This window comes from Taudactylus pleione, unplaced genomic scaffold (genome assembly GCF_031769625.1).
Source record: "Taudactylus pleione unplaced genomic scaffold, aTauple2 ptg000117l, whole genome shotgun sequence".
In the NCBI taxonomy this organism is placed as follows: domain Eukaryota; kingdom Metazoa; phylum Chordata; class Amphibia; order Anura; family Myobatrachidae; genus Taudactylus; species Taudactylus pleione.
Genome location: NW_028284519.1, coordinates 5,553,954 through 5,569,717, shown reverse-complemented (window position 1 = coordinate 5,569,717; position 15,764 = coordinate 5,553,954). Strand labels below are relative to the sequence as shown.

Sequence of the window (15,764 nt, the reverse complement as noted above, 5' to 3'; positions counted from 1 at the left end):
GTTTTGCCCTGTGCCGGCTCATTTTAACCCCTGCCTACCACCACATACACACAAACAGCACATATACAGTACACACCACTCATACAGTACAGTATACACACTAATTGATGCTACTCATCAAGTAGCCATCATAGAACATATAAATGATGGCTGACTACTGCTGGATGATACACAGAGACGACACAGAAAAAGCTTATAAGCAAAAAGCGACAAAACGAAGTTTGAAGACAAAAAAAACAAGATATTAACGATTGTTTTCAATAATTATGATTTTGTTTCTATTATTGATTGATTTTATTGTTATTTTATTATGTAATTAAGAAAAAAACACAGTGATATCTATACTTCTTCGTATTTCACAATAAATATGTCGAAAACAATTAAACTTCTTGTTTTTTCTTAAACATGTATGTAACCCCATTATAGGTAAACGTGATGTGGTAATTCTTTTTAATATACTATTTCTTGATGTACACAGGAGTATAATTAAGAATATAAAAGTATTATTAAAAAAAGCTTTCAATACCTTAAATTTCGCAGACCTGTGTTACTGGCGGCTAATCCCATCGCTTTTATTATTATGAGTGCAACAAAATTCTATATTATGAACCTAGCTTGCCCATATTTTACCCCTAAGGAAATCAGACCCTATCTTTTCAGATTTAGAATAGCTTTTTTCCCATATATGTTTACATTTATTATTATTTATTTACTACTTTTATTACTTATATAGTCCCAGCATATTCCGTTGCCCTTTACAATCGGGAACAAACAGTAATAGAACAAGACTGGATAAAAACAGACAGGCAAAGAGATAAGAGGGCCCTGCTCGCAAGCTTACAATCTATAGGGAAATAGGCATTGATATACAAGGATAGGTGCTACCAATCTGGCTGGACCATTGCATAATGGTCCAGCCAGATTGCAAAGGTTCTTAATGCGCTGTATGATCCAGTCACACGGGAATGTCGGCCATGGGTCAGTAGGATTACCCTCAGGTATAGTGTATTTGCTCTTCCCTGGTACTTCTCTTCCTCTAAGTAATACTTCCTTCTGTACCTCGCTAAAACCTTTGATATATTTACCACTCTTTGGTCTCTGATACAAAATATGTTTAAATCCTTCGGTTTTTCCTGGTATATGATTTAGACTGTGCATCATTTTAGTTGCCATTCTTTGCAGACTCTCTAGTTTATTTATGCCCTATGGAAATATGGCCTCCTGACCGGAATACTGTACTCCTGGTGGGGCTAAACCAAAGAACTAGATTAACAATACAACTTCTGTCTTTCTGCAGCAAATTCCTCTCCCTATGCAACTTACAGAAGCATGAATGCCCCCTCTCCCCCTTTGCTTTTCACACTATTTTGCTACCTATAAATTTCCTGAAACAGTGACTTCAATATCTGTTTCCTCCTAAATGATTTATATCTGAGTGCCACTAATACTAAATTCAGCTTTTGGATTTTTGAAAACCCAAGTACATGGTTTGCATTAAACTGCATTAACCACGCTCTTAACCATTCTCCTAGTGACCAGTCCCCGTAGACCGCCAATTATTTTGTTTACCTTTCCTGTGCTCCATTTAGTTGTGTAATCAATGTGCATAAAGGGGAGACTTTCACCTCAATACCACTAGTAATGTCACCGAAAAAAATATTTTGAAGAGCAGTGAGTGCTCAAAGTACAGGTCCATAGGGCAATCTACTGGTAACTTTTCTCTTCCTCTAAATGTTCTCACATTACAACTACTCACAGCTATCTATCCTTCCACCAGTAATATTGGTTACTTATCCAGTCATGAAAAAAAGCAACCTGAAGCAAACATTCCCAGTGGAAATACAGCGGACACAGGGCAGCCCCACACAACTGCCTTCATGGTGTCAAACCATCTGCTTGCGAGCGGTGTGCTTATTTTTACTGAACTGATTATAAGTTTTCCTAACTGCTGTGATATAGGCACAATATTGGTACCAATAACTGTATACAAAACCAATGTCTCACTTCACGATGAAATGAGCTGGTAGGGAGGAGGCTGGAGATTAAGGAAAGATGAAACTGACTTTACACCAGGGCTTGACAATTTTTTGTAAAATCTAGGAGCCATCTTAAAAGTTTAGGAGCCAGACCATGACCAAAATAAAAACTTGTATAGGCCCCCACACATGCCGCTTCAGTGCCCCTCAACTTTCCCATATGCCATTAGACTGCCACACATGCCTCTTCAATGGTCAGCAGATTCTGCCACATGCCCATACCTGCCCCAGTTTCAAAATATATCATGCACTAGGGCCCACATTCATAATAGGAACACACTAGGGCCCAAATGCACATTATACCACACAGTAGGACCCATATGCACATTATGCCACACAATAGGACCCATATGCACATTATGCCACACAGTAGGACCCATGTGCACATTATGCCACACAGTAGGACCCATATGCACATTATGCCACACAGTAGGACCCATATGCACATTATACCACACAGTAGGACCCATATGCACATTATGCCACACAGTAGGACCCATATGCACATTATGCCACACAGTAGGACCCATATGCACATTATGCCACACAGTAGGACCCATATGCACATTATGCCACACAGTAGGACCCATATGCACATTATGCCACACAGTAGGACCCATATGCACATTATGCCACACAGTAGGACCCATATGCACATTATGCCACACAGTAGGACCCATATGCACATTATGCCACACAGTAGGACCCATATGCACATTATGCCACACAGTAGGACCCATATGCACATTATGCCACACAGTAGGACCCATATGCACATTATGCCACACAGTAGGACCCATATGCACATTATGCCACACATTAAAACCCAAGTTCACATTATGCCACAGTAGGTCCTATATGTACATTAATATAATATATATTTTTTTTAAATAGCATTTGGACAAAAGTATATGATGGCCCAGAAGAAAGGTGCAGGAGTCTTATTAAGTATATTACAGTGCAATGGGGAGCGCAGCTGATAGTGTATGTAGCAGCAGCTGCCGTGTGGCACACAATCACTGATCGCGGAAAGAAAAAAAAATTGTGGGCAGACAGCAGCTGGCGCAGTACCGGGAGGGGGGGGGGGGTATGGGGTTGGTGTCGGGGGGGGGGGGGGAAAGGAGGGGATCTGGGGCAGGCAGAGCTAGGGGTAGGAAGGTGTGGCTAGGTTATATAGCGGCTGAGCAGTACTGGGGGGCAAGGATGGGGTTAGGGGGTCAGGATAGCAGCTAGGGCCGTCCTGGGGGTAGGGAAGGCGCAAATGTAGATAACAGCTGGGGTAGTACAAGGGGCAGTGAGGAGGCACGGGTAGATAACAGGTAGCGCTGTACTGGGGGCAAGAAAGAGGTTAGGGGCAGGCATTACTGGGGTTAGGGAGGGAGCGGTAGGGTAGATGGCAGCTAGGGCAGTATTTGGGGGCAAGGAGGGGGTTAGGGGCAGGCAATACTGTGTAGCTCTAGCCTCCGCCGGGAGTGCATATAGAGCGCTGTGCGCTGGGGGGAGAGAGGTGGTGTCAGGACACGGCACAGCGCGGCGATTGGCTGGAGACACGGCGCCGCACGGTGACTGGCTTAGGACACACTATTTCGATGGGGACATGCGGTGATTGGCTTTTGCTCCCAGCAGGAGCAAAGGAGGTAAGCACTGATTGGCTGGGGGATAAGGCGCCGCGCGGCGATTGGCTACTGCTGCACAACACAGTACCTGCCAGCGCGTCCTACAGGATCCAATCTGCTTCTTCCCACCCCGGATAATCTGGTCGACAGGTAGCAAAATCTGGTCGCCATGGTGACCTGGCCCCCGGGATTTGCCGAGCCCTGCTTTACACGGAACATATCACATGTACAATAACTAGAAGGACTGGCTGGAAGGTGGTAGCATGCAGTGATAACGTTGATATAATATTACTGCATATTATTAATGCTAATTATTACTACTCATGACTACTTACATGTTACTGGGTACTATAACTCTTAATATACTGTACTATTAGGCATTACTAATGCAGGTGTCTTCTATTATTACTGGATATTACTACTTATAGTGTCTTATTGCTAGATATTGAAACTACTGCTATATTACTTGGCTTGTCTGGTCGTTTATTACTGCCCACTACTACTACTACTAGTGGCTTATTACTGGGGATTACTACTACAGGCTACATATTATTGGCCACTGGACAATTAATACTGGAGCTATATTTATTGGGTATTACTTTTACTGTTGAACACATTAGTTGCCATTCTTTCAATTTATGGATTGTTAATAGAAGTTACTTTGGGCTTACGGGCACTGGGCATTACTGCTATGATTTTGCAGGACAAGGCGTCAATGTTGTCAGGTCCATCATAAGCAGTAGCAAAGGTTCTCAGTGCTGAAAGCTTGCGGAAACAGCATTGGAGACCTACTGTACTGCAGCACAACCAACCAACTGCAGATGAAATATTAATTATTATTATTAATGTAAGATATGCTCTTATTCATATTTCTTTTTTACACAAATTTTAGTTTTTTTTACAAATTAATCAGAATTGGTCTACAGAAATATTTTGAACATGAATATGATTTTTAAATTAATTAAAGCCACAAGAATACCAAATATGACGTTATTTAGATCTTGATCTAGATCAGATCCCGAATGTTTAGCAAAGACATCAATTTGAAGGGAATATAAATAATCATACCTAAAAAAATATAATCAGAATGTGTTGCTAAAAATATAAGTAGCTAAGATAATTAAAGAAAAATTAGTAAGATCTGCTTAGTAACATCTCAGTGAACAAAACATGAGTTTTCATGTGTATTGCTTCTACAATACTGATGACACAGGCTTCGAGAGACAGTAAACACTTTACTACTTTAGTGACAGAACCAGATTTCACAGAGATATAGGGAGGGACAATCTGGGCTCGATACAGAGGTCTCTGCTGCTCCACCTCCTAGTGCTCAGATGCACAAAACATTATATAGCACATACTGTACCTCAGGAATATTTAAGACGTTTACAGGATTTTTCATAATTACTGAGGTTTCTTCGTCAACTGTCTGATCAACAGGACTCTGCAACCACACAAAAAGATATGCATTATTGTTAAAGATTTAAATGACTACTATGAAAACGACATAACATATTGAATTTCTTTTTGGTTAATTTATGACAAATTGGCAAATACAAGGATATAAACACGGTGGCCATTTTATTATGTACAACTTTTTTCATACTGGGCAGGAAACACCTTTATCCCAGCCTAGTTAATAGGCGGCATGGATTCAACAAGGTACAGAAAACGTTCCTTAGAGATTCTGCTCCACGTTGACATGATAGCATCACATAGCTAATGTAGATTCACGCTGTGGATTTCCTGCTCCGCTACATTCCAAATTTGCTCCACTGGAACTGGTGAGCAGAGGCCATTTTAGCACACCCAACGCATTTTAATGTGCATAGAACAATCGCTTTGCATCAAGGCACCTAACCCTGCTAGAAGTACACATCAGAAGACAGTAGATGAGTAAACTGTGGCATGAATGGATGCGCATGATCAGCAACAATACGAAGGCTGTAGCATTAAAAACAATGCTCAATTAATATTAAGGGGCCTAATGTGTGCCAAGAGAACATTGCCCACTTCACCGCCTGTCCTGCTGCCACGAAGCAGGATGGATCCATGGACTCACCAAATCTTGATGCTATGATCTGAATGTCACAGCAGAAACCTGGATTTGTAAGATGAGGTTTTACCAATCTTTAACTGCCCAGTTTTGTTGTGACCTGGCCACTGTAGCTTCAGGTACCTGTTCTTAGTAGACAGGAGTGGAACTCTGGGCCTGATTCAGACTCGTTCGCTATCTGTGTATGCTCGCTGGATGTGTATGCAAATTTGTCAAAGTGACGCCACGGGAAGCGATCACTCGCCAAGGCATAAGCACGCCCACCATGTCTTAGCGAGCGGCCACATTGTGTATGTGTACGCCCAATCGTACAGGCAGAGCCACCCACCAGCACCACGTCTCCAGGAAGTGTATTAAAACATTGGTACATCGAGCACCATCGGATGTGAATGCAGTGCTTGAGGTAGCTTTACCCTACCGCAAGAATTGCGAGGAAATCAGTGTAAAAAAAAGGCAAGTGAAGTGTACTATGACGCTGCCTGTTAATTATGCACGCCTCTAAAACGGCGTTGAAACACTCAGGCACGCCTGTGTTCGCATCTCCAACCCCTCGTTATTAGTGTCCTGCCCCCGTTACCACCCACAAACGGCCTCTCCTGTCACTCATTACACAGGGCTGTCTTTGCAGGGCGAGCAAGCGGTATGCGATCGCAGTGAGTAGTTCGCGCACGCACAGAACGAAGAGTGCACAATGCGCGTATGCAGAACATTGGCCCGCTTGCGAGCGCACGCATATAGCGAACGGGTCTGAATCAGGCCCTCTGTGTGGTCTTCTACTGTTCTAGCCCATCCGCTTCAAAGTTTGATGTGCTGTGCTACAGGGTATTTCACTCACTACTGGCCCCAAAGTTTCTCTTATAACTACTAAAATAATTGACTGCTAGTCAGTAAGTATTCCTGCTTCTGACAGTGGTGATGTGTACTGTGGCGTCCACATTCATCGTGACTATGTGTGTTGAGAGGAAAGATTAAGTGGGAAATTAAGACTGTGACTCCCAATATGTTGGTTAAAACCTTCCATTACATGGAGCAACGCGTTGCCTGGATGCTAATGGCGAACACTTTCAACACTTGCTATGACTTCCTCATGTTTCTCATAGACCATGGTATGTCTGTGTCACATTTCACTAAATTATGTAAATTACTTTAAAAGTGATAAGAAAAACTTTGGGGCCAATAGCGAGTGAAACACCCTGTATTTGTGTTCCAGTATTACCAATAGAATAGTGAACAGTAATCATCCCCCCGGTTGGTATAATCAATGTATGCGATAGTCAGTTAGTACAGGGAACAGTAATGCCATAACTAAAACAAGACAGGCCACTTCTCAAGCCATTTACCTTTGAGAGGGTCAATTCAATAAGGGGCGAGGCTGCTCGTCTAGCAAGTAAATGTGGTCATATACAGCCCCGGACTCACTGATGTTTTTTCTCAGGGTGAGATGGGGTAAGATTAGATGCCACGCATTCCAACAGCACTCCGCTCTGCTGGCACCTAACTGAATTGATCCCTATGACTTTGTCTGCTTCTTCTGTTTTTGCCATTGTTACAGTATATAATGTCCTGGAAGTGCACATAAACTGCAATTTTTTAATCCAAAGATAATAAATAGTGCTTACCATCATTTTAATATTAGTATCAACAAATGAGACTTTCTTGTCTGCTGGAGGTTTTCGTGCCCTTGGCTTTGGCATCGGTGCCTGAAAAATATACACTTAGAATGTTACTACAGGTTGAGTCTCCCATATCCAAATATTCCGAAATACGGGATATTTTTAGTATGACTGAGATAGTGAAACCTTTGATTTTTGATGGTTCAATGTACACAAACTTTGTTTAAGGCTCAAAATTATTAAAAATAAAGTATAAAATGAATTATAGGCTGTATGTATAAGGCATATATATAACATAAATGAATTTCATGTATGTACACAAACTTTGTTTGAGCCACAAAATTATTGAAAGTATTGTATTTAAATTACCTTCAGGCTGTGTGTATATGGTGTATATGAATCGTAAATGCATTTTGTGTTTAGATTTGGGCCATTTTCCTAAGACATTTCAATATGGTATACAAATATTCCAAAATACGGAATATTCCAATATAAAAAATAGCCTTGGTCCCAAGCATTTTGGATATGGGAGACTCAACCTGTATTCTGATCTGTTAGACAGGTATGATAGCTCAACATGAATTACCCAAGCCAACTAAAAGCTAGAGAAAATAAAACCACTACCTGTCCAAACTACTTGTGCACCATGGAGATCAGGTGCATGTAGAGTGCTTACAGCAGGCCTGTTTTACTACACAATTACATATACTGTATAAACATGAGTGTGAACTGCAGTGTTTCAATTCTGACTGCTGAATGGAGGTCATTTTGGGCCACGTATGTTATTAAAAAGTACAGTATACATAACTGCTCATGTTTTATCTATTGAAGCTGTCTGATGGTCACTATTTACATTGAAGTATTATCCATTTGTTTTATCTTAAATGCAAATCTCAACTCCAGTCCTCCAGTACCACCAACAGGACATGTTTTGTGGATTTCTTTAATCATGCACAGGTGAGTTCATCTATGTTGCTGGGTCAGTAATTATACCACCTGCTTTCACAGACAGATATCCACAAAACATGACCTGTTGGGATAACTTTAGGGATGAGGTTGAGGACCACTGCACATAGACGATGCCCTGTACTATATATTACTTAGGGGTTAATACACTCACAAGTGCGCTGTACGATTACATATATTTATTAACAGTTACATATAAAGCACATACATATTATGAATAGGGATGTGCAGGCTCGGATAGGTTCGAGTTTGCACGTGGAGTTCGGATTTTTCCCTCCAAAAAAACGGAACTCAGAACGAGGCAAAACGTCATCTTACATGGACGAACATCATCATTCCTGGACTTTTGTCCAGGAATGATGATGTTCGTCCATGTAAGATGACGTTTTGCCTCGTTCTGAGTTCCGTTTTTTTGGAGGGAAAAATCCGAACTCCACGTGCAAACTCGAACCTATCCGAGCCTGCACATCCCTAATTATGAAGCGCTTTAAAGGAGAATATTTAATCATTTCCATCAGACCATATCGCAATGGAACTTCCAATCTACATTCTCTACCACATACACACTAGGGTTAATTTTGTTAGGAGCCAATTAACCTATCAGAATGTCTTTGTAAATATTGTCTTCTTTGAAGAAGCTCTAATCTGTTTTATCTGCTTTGGTGGGTAATGATCTCTATCTAATCCAAGCACCTTCTAGGCATATTACTGCTTGTCCCTGTGTACTGAGTAATATAATAAAAGTCAGCTGGTGTCGGAGTATAACTGATGTTTTGGATCAATCTGTTAAAAATTTATATTCCGGGTGTGACTGCAGTTGCCACATAAAAATGTGTTGGCTTACAAATATTTTGGAAGTGAGAGTTGTGACAGTCAGCACAATGTGTAGGACAGATGTGATATGCTCTTCTGACCAACTTTTTATGAGTTCCATTTGTATAGACTAACCATTTAAAGACCAAGGATCATTACGTTGCAGCAGAAAATGAGCCTTTCTTTAAGATGTCTGGCCGCCATGCATTATTGTGGGTTTTCATGTGGTTTGTGTGAGCGGGTTGAGGGGTTTATGTATCAAGCAGTAAAGAGTGTGGAGAAGTGGACCAATGGAGAAGATGCCCATAGCAACCAATCAGCTTTGAAGTAGCATTTATCAAGTACAGTCTATAAAATAATAGGTAGCAGCTGATTGGTTGCTATGGGCAACCTCTCCACTGGTCCACTTCTCCATGCTTGTCACTGCTTGATACATATACCCCTTAGTCTAGTAATGTCAAAACAGTGCACAGAGAAACGGTTTCATAATTAGAATGCTTTTGTTGAAGTGACTCAACTGACAGCAGCACTTGTCACAATACTGCATTGGGCCATTACATACGGCTAGGATACTGCACCTTCCCTCCAAAAGATATATGCTCAACTACCGTCTCGGTGATATATGAAAGAACGCTGCCTCAGGCCATGACATGCTTAACATTTAGGTCATGTTCATCAAATCATTAGGTGACGGCACATACTCTGTAGATGGAGACATTGTCATCCTGAATGACACCCTCCCGCCAGGAAATAAATGCTGCAATATGGGGGAGGATGATCACTTTGTGCTATTAAGTAAACCTTAGCAATAACTGACTGCACTCAAACCAAGAGTTCTTTAGCTTGGCACCACTTATCTATCAATAACATGCTGAAGGCAGATACATCTGACCATATCACTTTTCTTTACTGCTTTGAAGTCCCTTTTGCCTAACTCTGTGCACCTTTAATATCCTAAGTATGCATTGCAGGTGTTTATATATTGAAGTATGACTATTATTATTAGCAGTATTCTTTATTTATATGGAGCCACAAGCGCTCCACAGCACCCTACAAAGTATAGAAACAAACTGTATGAACAAAACAAGAAATAAATTACCTACGGTACAGAACATGGACAAGGCTTATAAACATGGCTGTCTCAGCAGTCATAATACCTAAATAAGCAGCAGTACGGTAGAACCCAAGGGTTAGGTGTCTCTGTAAGCAACGGGGAGGAGATGATGGTATAAGTGAGGGAAGGAAAAGCACATGAGGGTAGAGGGCCCTGCTCGTGAAAGTTTACAGTCTAGAGGGGAGAGACAGACAGACTGGGGTGACACAGAGGGGACAGAAATTGAGCAAGGAGCATAGAGTAGTGGGTTAGGATGAGAGCGGGAAGGCTTTGATAAAGAAGTGGGTCTTGAGAGCCTGTTTGAAGGTTTGTAGAGAAGTGGACAGTCTGATAGGGAGAGGGATAGTGTTCCAGAGATAAGGAGCAGAAAAATCTTGGGGGCGGAAGTAGGAGGAAGTAGTCAGTTGGGAAGAGATGCGACATTCATATGTGGAGCAAAGTGGGAGGGCTGGATTATAAAGGAAGATCAGGTAAGTAGGCGAGGATTGGGCGAGGGCTTTGTAAGTGAGTGTGAGAAGTTTGAATAGGGTTCTGAAGGGGAAGGAGAGCCAGTGTATAGTTTGTAGGAGAGGGGAGGCAGATGTAGTATGTTTGGAGAGGCAGCAGCATAAAGGACAGATTGGAGTGGACAGTAGCTGGAGACAGGGAGGCCAGATAAGAGGAGGTTACAGTAGTCTAATCTGGAGATGACTAGCGAGTGGATGAGGGTCTCAGTGGCCTTCAGGAAATAGTGTGATCTTGGAGATATTTTTGAGATGGAAACAACGTTATTGCGAATGGTACTGAATGTGTGGTCGGAAGAGAAGTGAAGGATAAGACAGCGAACTTGCGGGCTAGAGGATACGGTGGAGCTGTCAATAGATAAAGAAATTGTTAGAGTTGAGGTTATTCGGGAGGGTGGGAAGATTTTCAGCTCAGTCTAAAGCTACCTACACACTATACAATCATTTATTGTATAGTATTTATGTATAATTGTTTCAGTGTTTCACCAATGAAATGGTTAGAAAACATCCACAAACGCATTCCTTCCATTATCAGATCTGTCGATCAAGAACGAAAATCTCAGTCTCAATTTCCCAATATTGAGCAGTGGGTGTGCATTTTCCATAATCTGCCCAAATTCCCTATGTTTTCCTGTCACTATGTCATCCTCCTTGTGGGTGGACATGTGCAAACTCAGGGCCTGTTTCAGACCCGCTCACCAACGCTGTGCGCTCGCAAGCGGCCCGATGATTTGCGAACGCGCATGCTTCGTTCTGCGCGTGCGCAAACTACGCTGTGCGATCGCAGCCCGCTCACTCGCCCAGCAAAGACAGTCCAGTGAAATGAGTGACAGGGGAGACAGTTTATGGGTGGTAACAGGGGCAGGACACTAATAATGGGGTGTGGAGGTGCGAACGCAGGCGTGCCTCGGTGTTTCAATGCCGTTTTTAAGGTGTGCATAATTAACAGGCAGTGGCATAGTACACGTCACATGGCAGTTTTTTACGCTGAAGTCCTCGCAGTGCTTGCGGCAGGGTAAGGTAACCACAAGCGCTGCGATCCCTTCCGATGGTGCTCGATGTACCAATGTTTTAATACGCTTCCTGGATATGACATGCGCTAGTGGGTATCTCAACATACGCTAATGGGTGTCTGCATACACAGAGTGATCGCTCGCACAGCTAAAGTGGGTGTGCTTATGCCTTGGCGAGCGATCGCTTCCCATGCCGTCACTTTGACAAATTTGCATATGCTGGATGCGAGCGATCGCATCTAGCGAGCGGGACTGAATCAGGTCCTCAGTGTGGTGTGGTGGAAAATCGGTAACTTCTAATGAAAAAAAAATTGCATAATGTGAAGCACAGATATTGGGGCTTTCAATTTTCCAAAAAATCATCCAGTTCCTCGTCGCGAATGAAAAAAATCAGACAGTGTGTAGCTAGCCTTAGATATGTTACGTTTAAGAAAGCTTTGGGACATCCAGGAGAAAATAGCAGAGAGACAGTGAGGAGAGAGGGGGAAAGGTCAGGGGAGGAGAGGTAGAACTGAGTGTCACCAGCATACAAATGATGACAGCAGCCAAAAGAGTCGATGAACTCACCTAAAGTAGATGTATAGAAGGTAGATAGAAGAAGACTGGATTAGGGCCATTACTTCATCTCCAAATACTAGCTTGCTACCTTTGCGGGTTCCGGTCACCAGGCAATGTGGACGCCGGACTGGGACGGCGCTTGCAGTTGCTGGGAGACCTAGACACCAGATGGCTGTGAGTACTGCTGGTCCTGCCGGATAGATGTGCAGTGCTGGAGCTGCTGGCCACCAGCTAATTTCTGTATCTGCATGCTGATTGGTGGAGTTCCTTCTTATAAGGCAGCCGGACCTGCTCCATCTTGCTGGTTACAGTTTATGCCACATGTGTAGACCCTGGTTCCCGTTCATGCTCTGCAAGAATCTCTGCCTGCCGGAATTTTTTTGTCCCACCTATGCACCTATACCCCTGCCCCACTAATGTGTATTAACCCCTGCTCCACCAATGCGTATTAACCACTGCACCCCCAATGTGTATTAACCCCTGCCCCACCAATGTGTATTAACCTCTGCACCCCCAATATGTATTAACCTCTGCACCCCCAATATGTATTAACCACTGCCCCCCAATGTGTATTAACCACTGCCCCCCAATGTGTATTAACCACTGCACCGCCATTATGTATTTTAACAACTGCACCCCCAATGTACCCTATTCCACCAATGCACTAGCCCATCAATGGTTCATATCCACCGCACCCGCAATATACCCACTGCCCCAGCCAATGCTATGACAGTGTAGCACAATGCAAGTTGTCCCCAAATGGTTTTAAAAAAAAATAAGTAGTATGAAAATAAACTGACACAGGTTTAAAAATGTATTTAGAATACACTCAAATAATATCAACTAATTAAAATAATTCAACTATTAAAACTTACAAATTTTTAAAACATTTTTTTTCTGTTTTCCCACAGAAATGCAAGAGTGCGCCAGTTTGTCACTGGTTTGCTGGAGTGCTATCGCACCCACGAATGTCTGTGGCACATAAAGGAGGCCGACTACAGCAATAAATATAAGAGAGCTGCTGCAAGTGAAGAGCTTGTATCTATTAGCAAGCCATCCCACGACGAGGCTTCCCCGAAGTGGGTTAAAACCAAAATACAAAATTTACGTACAGTGGGCCTGATTCAGAGCCGGACGCTCTTTAAGAGCGCTTGCTCTGAATCGGACGTTTTTTTTTTCTTTGCTGCGGCCTCCTGGACGCTCGCTAAGCTGTGGGTGACAACCCACAGCTTTTGCGGGCGGCCAGGTGATGGTCACGACCATCGGGGCTTGCGACGAGACCCTTGTGGTAGGGTCTCGTCCGTCGCAAGCCCCAGAGAGCTTCCTGTTCTAACAGAGCAAAAAGCTCTCCACTGACATCACTGGTGATGTCAGTGGTGCCTCCCAAAAACGACAGGCGTTCCTTCGGGAACGCCTCCGTTTGTGTAACCACCCCCCCGCCCACAAAACGGGGCGAGCTGTCGATCAACATCGACAGCCACCCCTTTTGTAGTGAGTCCCGGAGCGAGAGAATTTCTCTCTCGCTCCGGGGGTTGCGCATGCGCAGTATCCCACCACCGACCCGCTTGCGAGTGCTATGCGCTCGCGAGCGGGTCTGAATCAGGCCCAGTGTACGTTATAGAAAATAAGAAATAGCAGGAGGCGCAGGCATCTGGAGCGGGGGCCGATGAGGTCTACACCAGTAACTTGTGTTACTTCGACCTCCTCAACTTTCTGCACGAGCAGGAGCCGCAGCGAGCTTCCCAAGCGCTCATGGTCGAGAGTGTCCCTGAGCAGCAGCAAGAGGACACCGCTGAACCCGAACTTCCGTCCTCTTTGGATGTACAGACATAGTGCATACACACCATACCAAATGTTTTTTTTAAAAGTTCAATAGTCCACAATTGTCCTCATCATCCTAGCGGATACTGTCCTCCTGCCATGGTACTGTCCCCACTCCATTAAAGTAGGCCAGGTATTGCACCCTGACCTCTTTAGCCTGCGCAGTCCCTGTTGACTCCACAAACGCAGATGGGGCCACAGACAGCATTTGCAATATCTCCTGTGGATGGTCCGGGTCGCCTGGCGTAGCTGTGTCTAATGTCCTCTGTTGTATAGTGGAAGTTGTGCGGAGGTAATTGTGGAGGACACAGCAGGCCAGCAGGGTATTAAAACCAAGCCTCACTAGTCACAGAGCAGTGTGCCCAGATGTAAAATGGATGCTGCCTTTTATAGCCCCTAGATAAGCCCTCTCCTATTGAGATTCCAGCAGATGCATCGTGAGGTTGTTTGCTGCATACGATATATCGTAAACAATTTGCAATCGTTTTACGACACATGTAATTGTATGCTCATTTGTACAATCGTACCATTTGTTGGCACATATCGTAAAGAATTTCAAGGTAAGAATTTTCAAGGGAAATCGTATACAAATCGCACCGTGGATGGGCACCTTTACACTGAGTTATTAAGGTGATCATAACAGGAGGAAGAAGTCAGAGCTAATATCTTGCTCTGTGCAGGACAACCGACTCAGAATAAATTGGCTGCTTGTATCACTGGTTGCATGCCTATTTTGCCCTACATTTTACATTTAACAAGTATGTTAAATTGTGTGCTCAAAATCAGTTACTTACGTCTTCAAAAATAAATGACATTTAACATTTACTTTGGGCTATAATGACGATTTGTCAGGTTTAGAGTAAAGGATATATATTACCTTGTGTAATATGTATGTCTTATAAAACACAAAGCCCCACAATGCTCGCTCTGCCCTGACAGATCATGGAATATATCAGTATCCTAAATGCATATGTTAATGTATCAGTTTTAGGGACTGACTCATTCCTGGACAGCAACATTTTACTCCACAGCTCCCCCTACTTGTGATACAAAGGACGCTTGCTTATGTAGCTTACAGGGTATTTTATGCTCCCTCCTAGATCAGAAGGGACATTAGGGGACTCTTCATTTTTGGGTGTACGTTGCACACTAGGCCAGAGGTTCCCAAACTTTTTTAAATCAAGGCGCCCCACGAGAGTATCAGCAATGTTTTCACGGCACCCCTAAGCCAAACGTTTGTTATTGAGAAATTTTTTACAAATTTAGTAGAGTAGTAAAGTGAAGTAAATTGTGCTGACCTGTCATCCTTAGGGTCAGTTATGTGGTGGTGGACAGGTTTGCACTTCTGTTTGTCCACATATTTACATTACATTGACCATAAATAATTTGATTTGGTACTGGACCACCAACCTGAGGCACCCCTGCAAGTGTCCCAAGGCACCCCAGGGTGCCACAGCACACAGTTTGGGAACCACTGCACTAGGCAATATAACTGTTCTTTATAGGTCCCCTTCAGCTTAGTACATGGTGAGTAGGAATGCATTTTTCTCCTTAATCCATTTATTTTTTCAACATTATTACATTGATGTACAGTATATTTGTTTGAGCTTTAAGAAGACATTGTTGTTATCAATTTTTTTGTCGCTAACATTTAG

At 43.1% G+C, this 15,764-nt stretch overlaps 1 protein-coding gene across 1 annotated transcript in view; it reads right to left on the bottom strand.

Annotated features, from left to right (window-relative positions):
* The window catches only part of RPGRIP1L (RPGRIP1 like), a 151,216-nt gene that overhangs the window by 30,545 nt on the left and 104,907 nt on the right, over window positions 1-15,764 (bottom strand). Inside the window, exons 19-20 of the mRNA XM_088471852.1 lie at window positions 7,328-7,408; window positions 5,019-5,096 (exon numbers count right to left, since the gene is read on the bottom strand). Coding sequence (XP_088327978.1) covers window positions 5,019-5,096; window positions 7,328-7,408 — 159 coding nt within the window. The remainder of the gene's footprint in view (window positions 1-5,018; window positions 5,097-7,327; window positions 7,409-15,764) is intronic.